Consider the following 23,169-nt stretch of genomic DNA (forward strand, 5'->3'; position numbering starts at 1 on the left):
GCGTCAAGCAGCCCTAGTAAGATATTTCCACGGCGGCATAGGAGCAAGGCTTCCTAAGCTAGGCTTAATGAGATTCGCGGGTCCGCCACGAACTGGCTACTATTTTGGGACCTCTTCCCACACTCCGTACTCGAGAACCCTCGCCTCAACAACGTCGACCGGTTTCACTACCTTCGATCGCTTCTCGACGGCCCTGCGGCAAACGCTACTGTAGGCATACTCACAACCAACAACATTTATGAGGACGCCGTTTCTATACTTAAGGAGTGGTTGGGAGACGTGCGCATGATTGAGCAGAGGCATCTCGAAAAGCTTCGCACTCCACATCCCGTCACTATGTTAGCAAATGGCAGTGCTCTGAGAAGCCCTTACGACTACGTTCAAATCAATATAAGAGGGCTCAAAGGCCTCAGCGTCTCCGAATCCTGCTACTCTGCCATGTTGTGCCCGGTGCTAATGAAAGCGATTCCACAAGGCATAATGGTGGAGTATCACCGACGACGGTGACTTGAAGAGTAAAACGCGAACAATATATCCACTGAGCTAGGAAGAACTTCGATAGTTCTTCCTAGCTCGTGGGCTTGGCGGCACTGTTCAGAGCATCATGCTAAACTACGTGCTCTTCGTTATACAGGTATGCCTTGGCTTTCACGGGACTGAACGTGCTTCCCTGCTGGATTGCTGTGGTCATTCCGCCACAACGCCGATGTCATCAAGTGTCCAACACGTGCAACTTGGGACGACGCTGCTACCGCTATCAGCATGGCAGAACGAACCCCATCATGATGCGACGCTTCGCACGTCACGTCCGGAGGATCCTTTTGGCGCACCAGCGACATCTGGCACATCAGCGGGACTGCATAAAAGGCCGAACATGACCCGCGCACGCTTCACTGGGCTTGGTGGCACCGTTCGGAGCATCATGCTAAACTACGTGCTCTTCGTTATACAGGTTGGTGATAAACGGTCCTTTGTTAAATGTACTAAAACTAGTTACGTTGGACTAGTTGTGCTGCCAAGCCCACAGTACATGTTGTCTTGCTACCTGCAGTGTGTTCGCGTGATATTTTTGTTATTGCAACTGAGTGGTGACGTAGAAGAGAACCCAGGTCCTGACAAAACAGATCAAATACTAAAGGCTGTCAATAAACTCAGGACATCTCATACAGCTCTTGAGACGGGTCTTAAAGATGTCCAGCTAAGGCTATCTCAGATAGAAAGTACCCTTACGTCATTAAAGCAATGTCAGGAGAAGATAGAAAAATGTGAAGCAACCGTATCGGCTATGCGCAGTGATTTCACTGAAATGCACAACAAAATAGAAGAACTAGAGAATAGAAGCTGCCGAAACAATATCATTATTTATGGTCTTAAATAAACAGAACAAAAAACCAGAAATGGTGCAACAACTTGTGACGCGAGGGATATTTTCTGAAATGTTGGGCATCGAAGTGAAATCTGTTGAGCGTGTGCACAGTCACGGTCTTCGGAAGCCTAACCGCGACCGACCAGTTATATTGCGCTTCTATGATTCTACACAAAAAATGCTGGTATCACAAAACTGTTATAAACTAAAAACTACAGCCATATCTGTATCAGAAGACTATTCTAAGTTCGTGAAACTCGGAGGAAGCTGTGGCAGGCGTCTGCACTGAATCGCAGTTACGGAGATAAGGTTACACTAGTTTACGACAAACTTAAAATCAACGGAAAATGCTTCACATGGAATGAGATAGAAAATAAAATGGTAGCTGTGAAACGTGCTCGTACCAATGGCCCCAAGAAGGCAAGCACTTCTCAAGCGTGACCGAAAATAAAAGAGCCACTTACGCTGCTTTGCTTTAATGCAAGAAGTATCGTAAACAAAACACATCAGTTGGAAGGACTGTTGCTTTTGTACGGACCTGGTGTGTTGGTGATTACGGAAACGTGGCTAAACCCTGATATTCACGATTCAGAGATAGTGGAACCAGCATACACACTGCTTCGTACAGATCGGGATGGCCGTGGTGGGGGCGTGGCCATCGCCATTAAACGGAACATGCCTTTTCATAAAAAAAAGTGGCATTGCTGGTCACGAAAGTGTGTGGTGTTCAATGCTTATTAATAACGCCCCTGTGTTGATTGGTAGTGTATATCGGTTTCCGGGTGCTCCTGATGAATACCTTGTAAAGCTACAGAACTTTCTTCCCGGCTGTGTAGGCTGCGTACGAAACTAATGCTTACTGGTGATTTTATATGCCGGGAATAAACTGGGACACTTTTGCCATCAGAAACACTGCTGTTAAAGGTTCAGATATACTTTTTGACATTATGTTTAGTCACTCAATGACACAGCTGGTGATAGAACCGACTCGCATCCACGGGTCGGCATGTTCAGGGCTTGATCTTGCATTTGTGTCTGGCCCATTAACACCACAAATAAGTATTGAAGAGGAAATCTCCGATCACAAGCTCATTCTGTTGACATTTCATGGCATGGGCGGCCTCGTATCACACGCAACGACGTGCATATCAGTTAAAGATTACTACAGCGCGAATGACGAAAGTGTTATAGATTTTCTTGAAGCATCACGAGACGATTTTTTATTACGTCATCGGGTGTCGTGGATCTATGGAACAAACTAAAATCTAAAAACGCGCATTGCGAATAAACCTTCATACCTACTATGCTAAAGAAAGCTAAGCATAAAACGCCGTGGATTACGAGAAACATAATCCACCTAAATAGGAAAATACAACGACTCCGCAAACATTAAAAGAAATCCGCTGCGCTCACTGAGCTTTCACGCCACTTAAAAACGGAAATAAAGATGGCAAGAGACCACTTTTTCTCAAGCACTCTGACTGAGTTTATGACAAATCAACCACGTAAATTTTGGAAGTGCTTATCCAAGCCAAACAGCACAGTAACTAAAATATAAATATCGGGTAGTCGTGTTGAAGATGCACGGATTATTACAGATGCTTTCAACATTTACTTCCAATCAGTTTTCACGCGTACACAGCCTTCATTTTTACCGTCGTGTAACAGTGAAAATCACATGCCAGAGTTAACAATAACAGAGTCTGGCATACTTAACTTGCTTCTTCAACTCGATGCCAAAAAATCGCAAGGCCCGGATGAAATTTCGAATGCTTTTCTTAAGCGCTATGCTGCTCAGCTAACCCCTTTTCTGCAAAAGATATTTTCCTTATCATTAGAAACAGCTGTGCTTCCTGATGATTGGTTGTGTGCAAAAGTAATTCCTATCCATAAAAGTGGGAACAAACAACTGACACACATACAGGCCAATATCACTGACAAGTACATGCTGCAAGCTAATGGAGCATATAATAAACAAAGCACTTATGAACTATCCAGAGGAAAATAATCTGCTTTATCCGAACCAACACGGCTTTAGAAGGAAGCTTTCGACCACTACACAACTTTTAGAGATTACTCATGACTTTGCTTTAGCTATTAATTCTAGACTGCAAATAGATGCAATATTTATTAATTTTTCTAAGACCGCGTTCTGCACTTGATGCTCACACAAAAACTTGAATCATTTGGGGTTAACTCAAAAATAGTCCATTGGATTGCCGCTTATCTTTCCAACCGCACCCAGTATGTTTCTTTTAATAATGGCGAGTCCGACCGTGACGACGTGTTCTCTGGTGTTCCCCAAGAGTCCGTACTAGGACCAACACTCTTTCTCCTATACATCAATGACATCTACACTGCTATGGAACCAAGTATTACAATGAGGCTTTTTGCAGATGACTGCGTCATATACTCTCCCACTAGAACAACAGAAGACCAGGTGAAACTTGACAAATCTTTAGAAAATATTGGGCAATGGCGTGAAAAACATGGTATGCAAATTAACACAGACAAAACCATGTGCATTACAATTTCCCATAGAAAGACAACACTTCACTTTCAGTACAACTTCTCTAGGGCAGACATCAAGCACGTAAATACCGTAAAGTACATGGGGGTCACAATAACATTATCATTAAAGTGGGATGTCCACATTAATCAAATTTCTGCACGAGCGTTTAAAACACTAATTTTTAAGGCGTAAACTAACCGGAACTTCCCCTCAAGTAACAGCGTACAAGACGCTCATTAGACCCGTCCTGGAATATGCAGCAATAGTTTGGAACCCGCACTAAAAGAACATGATTGATGCATTGGAAAAGATTGAAAACCGGGCTTTTAGGTTTATTTTTTCAAAGTATGCCAGGCGGGAGAGTGTTTCCGCGCTGCGTTTGCAAGCACGTGTCGCAACTCTTGCTAGCCGGCGACAATTAGCCAGCCTGCAATCTCTTTTTCTTCTTTGAAACAACCTGGTAAATTTAAATAAGGATGATTACCTTAAATCTCCACACCGTCACTCCAGTAGAACTAACAATGACAAATGCATACGCCCATTCCTGTCACGTTGTAACACGTTGAAGTATTCTTTTTTTCCCGCAGCTATAGATATGTGGAATGACTTGCCGAACGACGTTGTCAGTGCACAAACACCTGAATCATTTTCATCGCTGTTGGAAATTCATTTAGAGGCATTGCAATAAATCCTGTGCTATCTTCGCCGAAATAAAGGTTAAAACAGTGTATTGCGCATGTGCTCGCACATTGCTACATGTGCTTAACCGCCTGCATCTGTATATCAATGTTACCGTTGATGTTATCATTCTAAGTAGTCTTTTAGTGAAACACATGTGCATTGTTCATTTATTGCTTTATACTGTTATATCGTTATTTTTCTTTCCTTTTCATCTTCGCGATATGAAGTGTTATTTGCTCTGTACGCCCTCTACTGTATAGGCCTGACAAGGCCCACAGTATTGAATAAATAAATAAATAAATAAAATAGTTGTTCAAGTACCTTCGCATCGAGGTCGAGTGCAGGGAGCACACCACCGTCGAATGACGGATGTCGCACAACAGTGAACTGAAGACCTCCGGCCGCCATACGAATCAGCCAATGGCATCAACGGCAGTCCTTAACAGTTCCGTTAAAAAAGAGACGTGCTTTCTTTGCCAAAAATCACACCCAACGTTCAACTACGACGCATTGCTTCCTGACTCGGAGAAAAAGCATTCTCTGTCAACGATTGGCTGCTGCTTCAGATGTACCACAAAGGGACATCAGGCTAGAGGCTGCCGATGGAAGGTGAGCTGCTCACAATGTCAAGGAAGACACGCTTTTTCGATGTGCTCTATACAGGCTAGTAAAGCCACCACAACACGCTACGAGCACTACTTTCATGTACGCTGTGTCAGATAAAAATAGGAGCCTTGAAACAATACTACTGCAAACATTTCGAGGAGAGAACAATGGCGCAAAGGGTTACTGCTATATAAAATACATTCTAGATAACGGTAGCCAGCACTATTTCATCAAAGAATACGTTTCAAAAAAATGAACCTAAAGGTGCTGAGAGAAATTGAAATTACCGTCGACGTGTTTGGAACCGAACATGGTGGTCGACGAGCGAAGAATAGCCAGTAACATTGCAAAGCCAGTACGATCGTGTTCAGCATGTCATTGAAGTCATTGAAATAGGACACATCTGTGAAACCATTGTTGAGGTGCCCCAAAGTCATGAATTCATAAAGACTTTCAGAATCGTGGTCATTGAGTGACTGATGCACTTTGTTTTTTGCACATAGCACAAGAAAAAGGCATCAGCCAATTGATTTGTTCAGAACAATTTTGGAAAGTCCTTGTCAATTGTCATGACGTCAATTGTCATGGCGACCACAAAGGGCTCCTTTCCAATGAAGCACCACTGGGTTTCACATTTCAAGGACCATTAGGCGATGAAACCATTCATCCTCGCACAAATTCTAACGTTTGTGTACTTCGGACGAATTGTATGAACGGTGATTAGATGCAGGCTCTGAACTGCCCCGCCACGGTGGTCTAGTGGCTAAGGTACTCGGCTGCTGACCCGCAGGGCGCGGGTTCGAATCCCGGCTGCGGCGGCTGCATTTCCGATGGAGGCGGAAATGTTGTAGGCCCGTGTGCTCAGATTTGGGTGCACGTTAAAGAACCCCAGGTGGTCTAAATTTCCGAAGCCCTCCACTACGGCGTCTCTCATAATCATATCGTGGTTTTGGGACGTTAAACCCCACATGTCAATCAAGTCAGGCTCTGAACTGAAGAAATTTTGGCAGCTAGAAAGCTTAGAGACCACTAATGCAGATGTACCATCCTCGGCTTACAATGATTTCAATGACATATTTGAGTTGCGCGATCAAAGATACAAAGTGTTCACGCCTTTGTAGGTTCTGCCAACAGACCTGCACGATTATCGTACGGAAGCTGACAAATGACTTCGCTACACTCTGAAGGAAAACCCCGCGGACCTAGTTTCCCGAGGCAGGTCTATAATGTCGCTTTCTGAAAGAGAGAATCCGTAGCTAAGACCACCTCGTTTGGCAAAAAATGAAGAATGGCCCAAACACTTGACCCCCAATCCAACTGATGTTGAAGACGCTGCGAAAGAAAATGCGGAAGTAGACTCCGTTATCCAAAAACAACGATTCGACCTTGAATTGACGGTCCTCCAGGCAGGTAGAGATCAACCCAACGCATCAAAAATTCGGGATTTTCACCCCATTCATGCCGAGGGGGATGACTTGCTACAAATTCGAACAAGACTTCAGAACATCGTGCACACCAAAGGCATCACACACCCTATCCTGCTTCCCGGAGACCACATTGCTACTGAACTCGTCGAAACGGGCTTGCACCGGAAGCTTTTTTTACGTGGTAGTCGGGACAACCATCGCAGAACTCTCAGAGTGATTCTGGGTGACGAGGCTTCCGGGGCTACCTACGGCGGCGCTGCCTACTAACCTTGTGAATGTGTCAAAATCTGTTGACATCGTTGGTGCAGAGTTCATGAAAACATCAGTGTACCTGAGGCCCCAGAAATCACACATGGTGATGTTCACGTGTGCAGAGCTACGCGTTATTCGTGTAGAACTGGTCTTGCGTTCGACCGCAGACCATTTCTTGGGACGTCATGTGTTTCCTTCATTCATATCCTGTGACAATGATCTGTGCTTTGAACGTGCTTCTCGCGAACTTCGTGCTTGCATGTCACCAAACGCTAAACGACGGCAAAATAGTCATGTGGCCTTAGCACAATTTTGTTTCTTGAAAGTGCACCCGCCGCAATTCATGGCCCGGGAACAACGAGAAATGGCGTGGCACGTTAGGTTAGTTCTAGGATCTGTGCCGCAATAAACGGCAGCGTAGAGACTCTCTGCTTGCTCTTCATCTGCAGGCGTATTAGTTCTTTAAATCCGGTCTTCTACGAAAGAAGCCTTCGGATCTTATAGACCAGTTACATATGCTCGTCATACAGTCATGTCATGCCATATTAATTATGGTATAGATACCATTATCGAAACGACCAGGAGAGCTAGAAGTCGTAGGCGAATAGACTGACTGACTGACCGACCGACCGACCGACCGACCGACCGACCGACCGACCGACCGACCGACCGACCGACCGACCGACTGACGCGGCCAAAGTCGCCGAAGTTCACTTAGAAATGTTTCGCACTTAAAAATAGCAGAGCGAATTGTCCGCTAGTTTCAGCTGAGAGAGCGGAGCGAATGCTGCGCCACCGGTTGAACGAACAACCTCTGAACACCCTCTAGAACCAACACCCTCTAGAGGGTGTTAGTTGAACACGGTTGAAGCTATTATGAATAGAGCAGAGGCCATCCCCCGTATTCACGAACGCTCCTCGACTCGACTCTCACCCTTCACTTGACAGAGTGGAGCACTGCGCCGCTGGATCGGCTGAAAATGACGCTGCGCTATTCAAGAATAGCAGCAGTTTATCACTGATATGCAGTGGATTGCCCTGCCTGGAGATTGCGCTCCCATCAGCTTTCTCAAGTGAAGGAGGAGCGTTGAGTGAAGGGGCGTTCTAGAATACGGGGGTATACCTGGAGAAAGCAGGCATGCTTGGCCACTTCGCACGCTCCACTGAGGAGACGAAATGGGCGGCAGAGAGGCTCAGTCCGTAAAATTGCTCGATCACTGATCGTGCAGCACATGCGCAGTTTGAGACTGCGCTCGTTCGCTAGGACCACTAGGCCACTCTGCTTTTACTCTCAATTATTGAGAACACTAGAAATGCAAGATGCCGCCGCACGGATCTGTACAAAACTGAACTAAAAATTTATTCATATGATTTCCGTCTTGAGGCACTGAGTGAGGGGTTTTCTGCCCCAGCACCGCAAAACGCACGCGAGGCTAGGTGATTGGCGAGAACAGACAAGGGCTGTTCTAGCCAATCGTCACAGACATAGGGTTATGAATGGCTAGATCGGGCGCATTTAGATGGTACTGATAAAATGCAGAAGGCGTTGGCATTACTGCCAGTCTTTTTATGCGTAGGTCAAATGCAGCTGAAGTGAAATAAGAAATGTGAGTTGTGGCGAGAAGAGTAAAGCATTTCTTAGAAGGCGCCAGTGCTCGTCTCTTCTACCCTCTTGTGGTGCGTCTTAGTCTGCGCGGGCGTTCTTATTTATTTATTTGTTTGTTTGTTTATTCAATACTGCAGACTCAAAGTCCAAGCAGGTTTGTAATACACATACAAATATAAATTAAATATTTGCAAAACGAAACAACAAAGGGCGAAGACGGTTGTCTGGTAGGGTAATTCATTCATCACATGTATTAGTAAGACAGTTCTCTTCACATATGGTTCCTCGAAAGTATGACAACTTAAGTAGGTCTATGTGAGCAAAATATAGAATCAAGCCTTTGGGGTGGTAGTGTCGGGTGAGCCGGCTACTAAGGGGTGTCAAATATGGGGATGGGTCTAGAGCTAGGTTTTTGCTCAAAAGTTGATCAAGGAATTCTTATCAAGCATTTTGTCTTCGCGTCTACAATAAGGGAATGTTGTTGGCTAGCACTAAATCTGAGGTTGAGTCTAACTTGGAGTACTTGTTGATTATAAATCCAACAGCTTTTCCTTGAATACGCTCAAGAGTGTATATATTACGTTTTATACAGGAGTCCCATACTATGCTCGTGTACTCTAGTTTTGGTCACACAAGGGCAGTGTAACAAAGTAGTTTAATATTCGTAGGAGCACTTCGAAGTTTATGTTTAAGAAGATATAGTTTGCGAAAGGCAGATGAAAAAACATTATCAATATGGAGATTCTAAGATAAATTAAATGTGAGTGTCACACCAAAGTATTTGTAGGTGTTTACTTGTTGCAGTAGTGAAGACCCTAATATATATTTATATGATACGGAATTCTTTTCGCGAGTCACTGGAAGGCACATACATTTGTTCGCGTTGAGACACATTCCCCATTTGTTGCAGTATTCATATATATTGCAAAGACTAATGCTCAGATCATTGAAATCGTTATTGGAACGTATTTTTTTAACAAAACACAATCATCTGCAAATAATCTTATTTCTACACTAGGGTGAACAACATTCACATTATCATTGATATACAATACAAAACGAAAAGGGCCTAATACACTGCTCTCGATGGTACACTCGATGTGACTGGAAGTCAGTCCGAATATTGGCCCCCTACATCAACGTACTGTTTGCGACTATTTATGTACGCAGAAATCAAACAATCAAATATTTCTGGTATACCTATTATTGTAAGTTTGAAAGTGATTTTACTATTGGAAACTTTATCGAAGGCTTTGCAGAAATCTAAGAAGTGCATATCTGTCCTACCGGGTCTATCGATGTTTAAAGCAAGAGTGAAACAGTGTGACAAGTTGAGTTATGGTAGATGGTCTTTTCCGAAAAACTTGTTGATACTTGGTTAATATAGAACATTCTTCAATAAACTTGATGATACTAGTAACTATGATGTGTTCGATAATTTTGCACTATTGTGAAGTTAGTGAGATTGGACGATAATTTCCTAGTGCTAAGTTGTCTCCCTTTTTAAAGATGGGCACAACGCAGGCTGTCCTCCAGTCACTGGGCATTTGGGAAGACAACAAATAACAGCAATAAATAATAACCAAAAACTTTGCTAAAGATAAAGCATATCATCGTAGGAATACGTTCGGTTTGTTATCAACGTATCAACTTTCTTGGGACTTCCCGAACTTAAACGTATTGGCCTTCCCGAAATCCTTGTAAACTGGATTGCTGACTATCTAAATAACCGTGAACAGTTTGTTGCTATTAATGACCAGCGTTCGCAGTCTCTACAGGTCACATCAGGTGTACCCCAAGGAAGCGTCCTAGGGCCATTGCTTTTTCTTTTATACATAAATGATATTGTAAATGTCATCACCCCTTCTGTACAAATTAGATTATTTGCAGACGATTGTGTTTTGTTCCGGGATATTAACTCTTTAGATGATCAAAATGAACTCAACTCAAACCTTCATAATATTCATCTGTGGTGCAATGAGTGGGGAATTATCCTTAATGCAGAAAAGAGTGTCTGCATGCGTTTGACACGTAAGAAAGTTCCACTAAATAATACGTACCAGCTTGGGTCTTCAACTCTTAGAGAGGTTACAAGCTACAAATATTTGGGCCTAACTATAACTAGTAATTTGTCTTGGAACATGCATGTAGACAACATATGTTCAGCTGCCTTTCGGAAACTTGGTTTTCTAAGACATAAACTGCGTACCTGTCCTGCCAATGTAAAGCTTCTTAGTTATTATTCCTTTATACGACCTAAACTGGAATACGCCAGCATTGTATGGGACCCTTACACTAAGCTTAATATTAACAAACTTGAGCGGGTTCAAAGGAAAGCTGTTCGGTTTATATATTCAAAATACTTACCGTCGGATTCACCTTCCGCGCTGATGTCTGCAAACGACATTCAGACCCTTGAATCCCGCAGACGCGAACAACGGCTGGATTTCCTTCAATTATTACTTAATCAAAACCTCGCAATCGATTCATCGCCTTACTTATCTTTTCTGTCAACAAGGAACACATGACATCATCATCCCAATTTGCTAACCCCATTTTTTGCGAGAACCGATGCCTTTATGTATTCTTTTTTTCCGCGAACAGTGTCGGACTGGAACAAGTTATGCGAACCTCATTCATTGTAACGTATGTGTAACGTATTGTAAAGTATGATGTATGCAATGTATTGTCGTTGTTTGGCGTAAGTTACTACTTGTGTTGTGGAACATAGTGTAATGTAGTGTTGTAGAACCGGGTGTGTTGTTGCTTTGCATATTGAAGTTTATCGTAGTGTATAGAGCGAAGCGTGATGTTGTTACATAACGAAGTGTATTGTAGCGTGTAAAACAAAGTGTGTTTTTCGTATGATGTACGTCATTACGCCTGTGGTATGCGTGACGTGCCCTTCCTGCTTGGACCACTTAGTGTCCGCAGTATGTATTAAATAAAATAAATAATAATAAATAAAAGCCACAAGATGACTTAATTTTCAAAGCTAGCAACATAGACACAAATAAAGAGTGCTTCAGCATAAGGAAAGGCTGTGGCGTTAGATACACAGTTGAAATCGGAAGTGTTGTACACACTCTGGAAATAATGCCGGGCAATGTTTCTCTGATCGGTGACGTTGGTTTCATCAATTGATATTTGCGATACCGTTTTTTTTTCTTTTCACTAATGAAATTCCAGAATTTACTGGGGTGGTTTGCAATAAGGTTAGGCAATGGGGTTTTAAAGTCATACTCTCTAGAGCTGTGCACAGTTTGAGCGAGAGTGTTGTGCGCATCATGTATGCTATGTACCAACCAGAGTTGCCAGTTTTAATTAGCGGATTAGGTTTTTTTTTTTTTTTTGCTGAGACGCGTGTGGCATTCTCAGTTCACTTGTCGTGTTTTTAGGGGCGTACTTACACTTTTGGAGAACATGGTCATTTTTGTGGTAATTTCACTTACCAATAGCTCGTTTGTCGATGTCCTTGCATATTTGAGTGTTACGGTCTAACGTACAGTGAGGGTATCAACAAATTACATTAATTGTGCATTAGCCAAGGTGAATTCCACCGAATGCAGATTACCTTTAAGACAATGTTAAAAAGTAAATAAGTGCTTCCGTTCGTGGCTGCGCATAGTTTCTATTTTCGATATAATTCGAGTGGAATTTTATACAAAGCTGTGTTGAGTTACATTTTTATTAGAAATAAAGGTGGCTTCAAAACTTAAAAAAAATATTTCACTTTTTGTTTCTTAGGGGCTTATTTTGTGGAGATTATTTGCTTGTTAGCTCGGTTACATCTGGCAACTGTGGTACCAACTAAGGCCAACCCCTCTGAGTGGGACGGCTGTGGGCGGAGCTTCCATGTATGTTTAGGTTGTAACCGGTACTTTATTTTACGAAGGACCATGCCATTGAACCATTGACACACAGCCAAAAATTATAGTACACAACCATAAACTTCGAAACAGCATGCGGACATATTCAATCAAAGTTAGCAACGCCCCTAATGCATGCACCTCAACCCACATTCGTAACACGGATTGGCTACGAAACAAAAACGTTGTCTTAATTACAGAAGCTTAGAACGGTCGAATCTGCAAGCTTTACAGTTTTCCAGCACCAGACAAATATGCCTGCACTACATATGGGTCATATAGAGATGAAATGGGCCTCCGCATTTGCCAGAGATCAAGCAGAGGTTAGACTGCAGCCGTTATTTTACCAGTGATTGCGTGCGGTGCATTAAAAAAAAAGGTGCAGTCAGTGTGCCTTTCTGCCACTAATGTCATTGGCTTGCTCGAGTCTTCTTCCTGAAGAACACTGCGCTGGCCACTGTGGCATCAAGGAATCTGGGGCACCCGCCACGGGTGTACAGTGACTACGGGGCTCCAATGTGCACCCAAAGTAGCGAGATCATGCGAATGCCGCTTGCGGCGGTCGCATTTCGATGTGTTTGCATTTAGGGGCACGTGAACGTATGCCCCTGGGTGTATATCCCTCTACTACGGCGTCTCTCATAATTATATTGTGGTTTTGGGACGTGAAAACACTAATTATGATTAGGCTGTTTGCCAGTCTTTGTAGCTTGATATGCCACAACAGCTTGTTTCTGCCAAATGATTTTGTCGCTCCAAAAAGGCAATAAAAAATTACTTTTCATTTTTGGAGGCAGCAATATCTCTTGGGACTTTGATAACTTAAGTTCGCAAAAGAGTGCTTATGCATCAGATGCAGCAAATTGTCTCCTAGAAGTTGTGGTGGCTGCATTTCCGATGAAGGCGGAAATGTTGTAGGCCCGTGTACTCAGATTTGGGTGCACCTTAAAGAACCCCAGGTAGTCAAAATTTCCGGGGCCCTCCGCTACGGCGTCTCTCATAATCATATGGTGGTTTTGCGACGTTAAACCCCACAAATCAATCATCAATCATGTCTTCTAGAAGTCAAGTTTTCCTCCGATATCAGCTGCTTTGGCCGTTCACACAACCGGTTCGTGCACCGGCACTTCTCGCCTTGTTTGCCGTCACTGTTGCGATATTGGTTCTTTTTTAGGTAATTTGTTATTATGTCAAGCTCGTCATATATTGCTCACCGAGGTTATAAAGTGCGTATCTTCGTCTGTGACAACTCTCTTTGAAACTTCTCTCACGTTTCTACTGTGAAAAGCAACGTTTTTCATAAGGTGTACGACACAATATCGTGATCACAACTTACCTATCACGGAAACGAAAAGTATCATCACCAGCATCGTCATCAACAGAGACGCTGAGCAGCTCGCAGGAACCACCAGAATCTTTGCCGTCTCACTATAGACACCGTTTGCACAGACCCCGCAGAAGTGCGACGGCGAAACGGTCGTAATCACGCCAGATATTATTGAATTCAGAGCGTGTTACTCATCACATATATGCCGCACAATCATTCAGGTCAAGTGGTTGCACAATTTCGCTGTTGTTTCAGCATGGCGTATCACCCTGAAGAGATTGCTTTGAGCGATTAGCTGCTTTTTCGATACGTGGGTGAAGCGACGCACAGCGTGTCGCTTGAAGTGCAGCTCTTGCGAATCGGCTCTGGTTTATTCGCGTTAATGCTGCGATTTGGCCTCAGCCTGCATTCGCCTTGCCATTTTATTTCGCAGTAACAATGGCCACCCTGACATTAGTAATTAGAAAGGTTCATCTAGTAAATGTCTCAGTAGCAAGAGCACAAATGAACTTCTGGCACAAGTAATGGCTGTCAATTAGATTGATTTACTTGCACACGCTGTATCGCGCTGTTACCGTGTGATATTTACAGACAATAAAATTAAAAAATTCTGGAGCTTGTCAGAAAAATGAGGAGCAGGTGAAGCTTTGCTGCTTCTCTTTCATTCCTCCTTCCTCTCCCTTTTGCACTGCGCGTTCCTTAAAGGCCCGACCACACGCACGTGATTTTCGAGTGATAGCGACGAGCGAAAGCGATAAACTTGCTCCGTCACGACGGCTGCAACGACATGTCGGCGACGAAGTGTCATTATTGCTATAGATTGATTTGATTGATTTGTCGGGTTTAACGTTCCAACATCACCATATGATTATGAGAGGCGCCGTAGGGGAGGGCGCCGGAAATTTCGATCACCTGGGGTTCTTTAACGTGCACCCAAATCTGAGCACACGGGCCTACAGCATTTCCGCCTCCATCGGAAATGCAACTGCCGCTGCCAGGATTATTGCTATAGATTGGAAACTATCGCATGAATGTGATATGTGATACAAAGGGAGTGTTATAGATTAACACCATCAGGCTTTATAAATGCTGCACATGAAAATAATGTATTTTCAGTGAAATAAATAAATAAAAACGATTTTATACATGCAGGAAGGTGTGAGTGAAATTTTCCTAGAGCTCGACGAAATATCGAGCGCTAACAGACAGAGACTTGAGAGAGACAACACAAGGGTTGGTTTATGTGCTTCCGCTGACCGGTGGAATTAATGGTCAGACGGTGGCCTTAACGATCGTCGTCGCGAACACAAGCTAAATATAAAAACAAGAATATTTATGACCATTTTTCTGCAGATTACTTGGAATGCAGTTGCGCACCTATGTATGAATTTTGCATTGTGCTGGCTAAACATGAAGATAAAGACGTCCGAGTGATGATTGAAGCTCATGCTATCTCTCGCAATAAAGACACGTGTGAGCACCATCAATTGACCTTTTGAATCGGGAGAGAGCTTTTCTGCTTGGCTAGTGGATATATTGGTGGGGCCACTGTGCATAATAATATGTGTTGGCGTTTCCTGGAAGTAATATCGCTGAAGTTATCGCATTGTGTTGTCGTCTCTCTCACGTCCCTGTCAGTGCACAATATGTCATCGAGTTCCGTTCGCGACCACGGGCAAAAGATGTCCCTTCCTAGAACACCAACACACCTATTCAGGCAAGACACAACTTATATAACTTGAAAATCCCAGCTCATCTTTTTATTGAAAATTACTCCTAACGTTTTCGCATTAGCACCCATTCGAATGTTTCCGTTGCTACACTTCATAACTGGATCTGATATAAGCAAACTTATATAAATGGTCGATATCTTGCATTTATTGACGCAGGCGCGGATAACAAGCATCGAGGACAAATTGCAACAGAAGCGGGGACCAGAGGTGCCATCATCTTATCGGAAATCGCTGCACTGGCTTTCCGGTGACAAGCGATTTTTTGCTAGTTTTCCAAAACACGCGTGACACAAAAAGCGGCGATTACAAATGAGCCTCCGCGACAGCAAATACTGTCCCTCGTTGCTACCGATTCTTGCTAAACAACCGCGTGCATGTGTTTGAGCCTTTATAAGTAAGCGCTTAGATTTACTCTAGAGGGTATAGCTGCCGTCCACGGAACGATGTTTTCGGGCTTTCATGTTTTAGCGAGTCTTGGTCAGCCTGTAGAACAGCCCAACGAAAGCATCCGCACGCGGTCACAGATAAGCGGTTTAGGCATTCTATTTTGTTCAAGCCGGAATTTTCCTGAAATGTATAACTCCTGATATCAACCTTGCGCGCTGTGCCGTACACTGCTTTTAGTCCACCGACACGAAATAGTACTATAACGATGCGCTCAAAGCAGGAGTACTGCTTCCCAGTCCTTTTCTGCCTCGTCGTTCGAACACATTCATATGCTTCACGTGGGCTTACATTGGGCAAGCATGGGCGCGTGTTTTAGTCATCAAGGCACCTGCTTCTGCACGGAGGAAGGGAGGAACCGAGATTCAAGTCGCACCTCCGGAACGAAAATTTATTTAGTTTCAACACAAAATGCTTTATGCCGAGGCCCACCAAGACTTCAATGACGTAGTTCCGGCATAAAAATGACATGAAGAACATGCACGTCATCAGATGGCGACGTGAGTCAAGCCCGCTGCCCCTCAACGACAACAGATGCCGGGAATGCAATGCACTGCGCTACGCTCGAAAACCCCGAAGGTTTCACGAATGCGCCTTTTATATCTTACATTTTCCTCTCCAAGAGCTTTTGGTTGCCGGGGTGCTATCACCCTCAACGTAAACTTATGGTTTACTGGAACATGTATACTGCGCCGTCTGGCTCAGAAAACGTGGCTTTTTTTGCGGTAACGGCCAGCGCCGCCAGAGCCTACCGAGCACACCACTATACTTGTTATTTTTGTGTCGTGTAAAAACGACCTTCGAAACTTTCATTTCATGTTCCTATTTTCAGTATTCTATCCCATTTGTAATGTTATGCGTGTATAATCCCTACCCAAACTGTTAATGCCTTCCTTGTCTATTCGCATCTCTGTAAGTTTGTCATAGATTTCCTCAGTCATAAGACGATAATCAATGCTTGACTGGCTGTGTCACACTTACCACGTAATCTGCCTCTTACACTTAGACCCCGCATTAACTAGCTCAAGGCTATGTTGCTCGCAGAGATCTAGCAGTAACTTTCCTTTGGTATCTGAATGAATATCCACTGTTTATTTTCAGCCGCGCCTACTCAATTTATGGTGCTTGCAATGTCTTTAATTATTAAATGCTGGTTAAGTGACTCGTTGAACACTTTTTGCTTATTATATTTGTAGGCTTAGCACATTATGAAATAATAATTTGTTCATTTCATTTGTCTTAAGGTTATTTTGCTTAATATATTTGTAGGCTTAGCACATTATGAAATAATAATTTGTTCATTTTATTTGTCTTAAGGTTATTTTACAAACGTGACGTCACTTCTGTGCGGTGCAGGTGCCAGTTCTAGTGGATATGTGACATCTTTTAGAAAATGCGAAAAGCTGTCCGGGTCGCATAGTTTACAATAAAATCACAGGATCCCTATGCATTCCACGGCCTTTGCCCGTAGGACGCAGAAACTTGGTGTGAATTCGACAAATCCCAGTGGAATGGCAAAACCTTCGTTCATGAAGAACACCTTCCATCATCTGTTATTGAAGCTGTTAAGTTAAATGATCCGCAACTCACTAGTGGAATTACTTTTAGAATTCCTCCTTCAGAAATGCTTAAAACTCTGATGAGTCGTTTAATGATCGTGTGGAAGCGCCCTCCGAAAAACGTTTTCCTCGGACACTAAACAATGAAAATATGCACTTTTGATGCTGTGCTCACATTTAATGATGGCAGTATAGCCTGTGGTAATGTGCTGAACTCGTATAGCAATCAGCCAGGGCACAGTGCAGGGCCTACGCACCCTTGACCTGCGTCGACAGTACTTTGCTGAAAGGGCTGCGCAGCAGGCGACAAAAGAGGCTCACCAGGTAATACGTTTTGACATAAAAAAAGAAAAAAAATGATATTAGTGATCAGTATTTGGCTGGTGCTTACCTAACGGGCCCGTCAGCTTGCTGATATCTTATTATACATTTGAAATATTGTACATATTGAACTTTTATTGCGAGTATATATTTCACATGCTTTTTTCGCACTTTTGTTCCTTTATCTTAGTAATCACTATATCTATAAAAAAGATTGTGGCAAGTATTTAGATTACGTAATAGCGAATAGACTGACGCAGAATTATTCTTCTGTGAGGAAATACCCTTCTTCAACATAACAGCTAATAGATATTGCCAAGTTCTAATTATATATGTGAAGTGAATGTATTTTACAATAGTGGGAACTTCGGCTATAGTTCGCGTGTAGTCATATTTTGGTGCATAGGCAATCGACAACCCGTCCCACGTGTTTTCATACTTACGCATTGATTATACTTGTGTTATATCTTCCTATGCTGTATCCTCCTTTTGTACACCTATATTTTGCCACTCTGCGAAATAAAGTTATGTCCTGCTAAAGTTCCTAATTATGCACAGCTTTTTGGGGCGCTAATTATAATTCGAATGGGAGCCTTGCTTTGCTTCCCGGTATATATATATATATATATATATATATATATATATATATATATATATATATATATATATATATATATATATATAGGCTGCGAGATCGAGGCTCGCAGTGAAATCATTCAGCTTTTCCTCTTTTATTTTTGCTTACCCTGTAACTTGATAAACTCGAAGGGTGAAGGGTCACGATAGCATCGAGGTCGTTAACAACATCGCAACACGTCCCCTAACGCGGGAAAAGAAGCAGCAACATTTGCGGTTCTAAACAGGTTCACAGCTTCAATAATTTTTAAAGAGCTTCCACCGGTAGAGGGGGGCACACGCATCGAAGAAAGCTACGTGAAAGTAGAGTGCCTCGATGCTCGCTCCTCCGCGCATGCATCGAGGCACCTTACGTAAAAGTTGCCAAAGACACCGCCCCACGGATCTGTACAGAACTGAACAAACACTTACCTTTTTTTTAATTTCTGTTGAGGCATTGCATGAAGGGTTCTCTCCCCCATGACAACAAACCGCACGTGAAGTCATGACAATGAGCGAGAGCAGGAAAGGGCTAGATGAGAGGGCGGTGAATGGCTGGATCAATCGCATGTAGCTGTCATAGATCAAATAGAGGAGGCGTTGGTAAAGTGAAGTAATGCAGCATGACCGTTGCCTCCTCGATAGTATTCTATTGCGATAGGGAACCCAAACTCGAGTTTGCAGAGTGACGACAGCGTCGCACCGCAGCTCTGGCGGCAAGCTCTCGAAAACTGGGAGAAGTGCTGCAGGGAACGGAGCTCATTCAACGTGCTTCTCAGCGAAGAGACACGCTGCACACGCAGGCTCCCACGACCTTCACCCGCAAAGATCCTGGTGCCAGACACTGCACAATGTTTCATACGTAACCTTACGATCTCTGTGCTATGACAATGTTAACTTTTTGTGAATGTTAGCGAAGAGTACGCCTTTAAAAGTAAACATATTCGACGAAGATCTGTCTGGCTGGGCAAAAATTTTTACGACAAAATTTATTCTCCCGCCACATTTAGTCCAAAAGTTATTTCGGTAAAATTGAACACTAAAAACTGACCTGACGTTTTGGGACCACTTCGGTCCCTTCGTCAGTGGTTACTGCTCTTTAAGTGGTTATGAAGAAGAAAAGAAGAGAAAATAGCCGCCCGTAACTATCTATCCTTACGATGACACCTAAACAGATAAGCACAGGGATACGGAAATGGTAATAAAAGGGCTATGAAGGAAAAGGTCAGAGAAAATAAAAAAGAAAAAGGAAGCTTTCGCTCCACCCACGGTTCAAGAACACTTTCGGGTGCAATGCAGGATCGCGCGAGCTTTTCGGGCAGCCGAGTTGGCTCACTTGTGGTGGCCGTGGCATGAAGACAGTGCGGAGCGCGTGATAGCTGCGTTCATAAAAATGGTTCCACGAACGCGCTCGGCATTTGAAACTCATGTGCGACATTTGCGGAGGTTATCAAAGAAACACCGCACGCGAGAACGTCAGCGCCGCCACTCACTCAACATTTTAGCAGCGAAGCGACGTAAGGGTGATGACTGTGCTGTCGTTTTGCCAACTCAACACGCACCTCCCACAGGCGTGTTCATGAGCATATCACCTTTTTCGTACAAGTTCCGTCGTTTCACCTGCAGCATAGAAATTTCCACTCTCGAAGGCAGCAAAGATGTATACGCAGCACTCAGGTGCTGCTCATTTTGCTTTTATCGGGTATTGCAGATAACTATAGGCTCAGGTGGCCACCAGGGGCGTTCGCATGTTGTCAACGCGGTTGTGACTAAATAAGTCGTGGGCGCACTGAAATTCAACGCGAAATATCGTAGCCACGTAGTGATATCGCTTTTACTTCTGTGTGCATGTGTACATAGTCTGCGCGATAAAGCTGATAGATTAATCGTGCCCCTCGACATGAGTACTGCTGCTCGGCATGAGCAAACAGGGTGGGCGTACCCAATCTTCGCCCCTGGCGTCTGTCAATCAAACTGATGGCCTCGTGAACTCTGATACAAACTCCTTGATTCTCAGAAGGCCCGACTTCAACTCGTGACTGTGATGATGCCGGTGTGACTGTCAAGCGTTTGAAGCGGTGAACGCTAAGCGGCCGCTTCTCTACATATTTAATAATTTAGTGCGCTTACAATACTTGTGCAAGGCTGAAGCCATAGAGAAGTTTGTGATAACCAAGCTTCTCGCAGTTTTAAATGTGAAGCATTTCTTAGCTAACTTCGGCGACTTCAAGCGCATCTATCTATCTATCTATCTATCTATCTATCTATCTTTCTTTCTTTCTTTCTTTCTTTCTTTCTTTCTTTCTTTCTTTCTTTCTTACCGAACTTCGGCGACTTCAAGCGTATCTATCTATCTATCTATCTATCTATCTATCTATCTATCTATCTATCTATCTATCTAGCCGCCTACGACTTTTAGCTCCCCTGGCTGTTTCGATAATGATATCGATACCAAACTTGGTACGGCATAACTTAAATGTATGAAGAACATATTTGACTATTCATAACATGAAAATCATAACATGTGTGTCATTGATGTCATGCTTTACATTTCATGGTCCTGCAGCTCTCGCGGTGGTTTCGTTCACATGGCATGTTGCGGAACAGGTATCATATGACATGATTCAATGGCGAACACAATCGAAAGACCCTAATATGAAAATTAAGGCATCCGTGCCCTATCGGAAAAAAACGAATGGTGGGCATGGTGGAAACCACCACCCACCATTATAGTGGATTAATGTAGTGGGTGAGTGGTGGGAAACGCCCACCATGGCGCATGGTGGGTATGGTGGGTGCTGCAGTGCCGGCAACACTTGAGCGCGAAATGACGTCAGAATCACCGTGACGATCTGCCACAAAAAATAAAAAAGAATTCTATAAAACGGTATAAAAAACACCCGTCCCGTAAAAAAAAAACAAGGCGCCACGAAGGATTGAACGTGCAACCTGCGGATTCTCATTCGAAGACGCTAACCACTGCGCCACACACACATGACGTTGATTGCGTGTTAAATACTTAGTTGCCATACAAACTTTAGGTTCAACTTGGTTATGTTTGTCGTGTACACTACATAGACAACATCTACACCTGCTACTAAATATTGCACATTTATTAAACACAAGCAACTGCGGCCTGTAACGATTGCCACTATGTTAATGACACTAGTGCTATTTTTTGTGATTCACAACTTCAAGAAAAAAAAACCAAGTGGACTGGGGAGCAGCGACAGTTTTCCGGCGGGGTCTGCCAAGTTTAATATCCGTTTCGCGCTCGTTCTAAAGGGCGGCATCTGTTCACGCTTTATGACGCTTCTAGGCTCATTCCATAGATTCGCCCACCTAATTTATTTGATTGAGTATTGGGATGCTTTTCGCGCAATGTAGAGGACCGTCGCGCCAGCGCAATGCTGTAGCTCTTTCGCTAAAGCAACAACTACATAACGGCTTGGCCAAAACGAATGCAGTGTGCCGGAAACATTACGCTATCATATTGGTTCACCAAGCACACGAATCGCCACGTCTGAGTTCTCGTACAAAAGCTAGAGAAGTGCCGGCGAGTGTGACCGGCGGCTGTCGGTGAGAAGACACTTAATTACGTTCTCTGGGAGTGCTTTAATCGCGTCGCATCGATGTTTGTTGCTTCTTGAGCGGACACCATACACAATAAAAAATGCTTCATTTAGGTTAATTGATGCTAATGGCTGCGCTGTATTGTCATACTTAATCGTCGTAATCATGTATTCTGAAACCCTGAAGCACGGATAACACAATTGTACAGGCTCGGTCAGTAGGCCTAACCTTCGGTGGAAATCATGGTGGTAGAACATGTAGTGTACAGATCCCACCTTTGTACACTATATAAATTGCACGCCAGTATAAGCCCACCCATCATCTGCTTACTGCTTCCCAGCATTATCGCGATGGTGGGCAGAGCTTCTCAGCTTGGTACACCATGTGGCCCACCATAACAAGCAGCACCCATCATCTGCTTAGTGCTTCCCAGCATTATCGCAATGGTGGGAAGAGTTTCTCAACTTGGTACACCATGTAGCCCATCATAATAAGCACCACCCACCATATGCTTAGGACTTCCCAGCACTATCGCAATGGTGGGCAGAGTGTCCCATTATTGCCCACTATCTAGCCTCTGCTTTTCACCATCATTTCCACTTTACCCATAATCTGTACACCATACCACCCAGTATGTCCCAGCATAACCACCATATTTTCCACTACGTCCCACCATAGCCATCATAATTTCCACCATGCCCACTATTATTTCCACTACTCCCACCATGTTTTCCAGTATCCACCATGGCAATTTTTCCGATAGGGTGTCATGTAACAATATGACTACGTTCAATGCTCATGATGCACTCACGGCCATTTCGCTAGCGTCACATATACGAAATTTGGTATTTCGGTACGTGAATGGATCACGAAGGTATGTAACCGGTGCAAACATGATAATCTTGAGATGCGTGTCATGTAATAGCATGACTACATGCCAAGGTCATGATGTGCTGGTGGTAGTTTCGCTAGCTTCACTTATACCAAATTTCCTATTACCGGACGTGAATTGATGACGAATATATGATACTGGTGCAAACAAGATAAACATGAGATGCTTGTCATGTAACAACATAACTACATGCTGCGCTCATGATGTGATCACGGTTGCTTCGCTAGCTTCACATGTACCAAACTCAGTAATACGTGCCGCCAATGGATGACAAAAGTACGTGACTGGTGCAAATATGATGATCATGAGATGTGTGTCGTGTGAGAACATGACTTCATGCCACAGTCAAGACGCCAATACATTTCGACGTGACGCGGTGCGGGTGC

At 43.6% G+C, this 23,169-nt stretch overlaps 1 protein-coding gene and 1 long non-coding RNA gene across 6 annotated transcripts in view; one reads left to right on the top strand and one right to left on the bottom strand.

Annotated features, from left to right (window-relative positions):
- LOC119166787 (chymotrypsinogen B) overlaps positions 1 to 13,975 on the bottom strand; it is a 1,014,345-nt gene extending 1,000,370 nt beyond the window's left edge. Inside the window, exon 1 of one of the 4 annotated variants that reach the window (XM_075882532.1) lies at positions 13,656 to 13,975. In XM_075882532.1, coding sequence (XP_075738647.1) covers positions 13,656 to 13,695 — 40 coding nt within the window. In that variant the 5' untranslated portion in view covers positions 13,696 to 13,975. The remainder of the gene's footprint in view (positions 1 to 13,655) is intronic. The other 3 variants (XM_075882530.1, XM_075882531.1, XM_075882533.1) reach the window with 3 other exon arrangements.
- LOC142783846 (uncharacterized) overlaps positions 1 to 23,169 on the top strand; it is a 577,947-nt gene that overhangs the window by 429,256 nt on the left and 125,522 nt on the right. The gene's annotated exons all lie outside the window — the stretch shown is intronic.

This window comes from Rhipicephalus microplus, unplaced genomic scaffold (genome assembly GCF_043290135.1).
Source record: "Rhipicephalus microplus isolate Deutch F79 unplaced genomic scaffold, USDA_Rmic scaffold_12, whole genome shotgun sequence".
Lineage (NCBI taxonomy): Eukaryota > Metazoa > Arthropoda > Arachnida > Ixodida > Ixodidae > Rhipicephalus > Rhipicephalus microplus.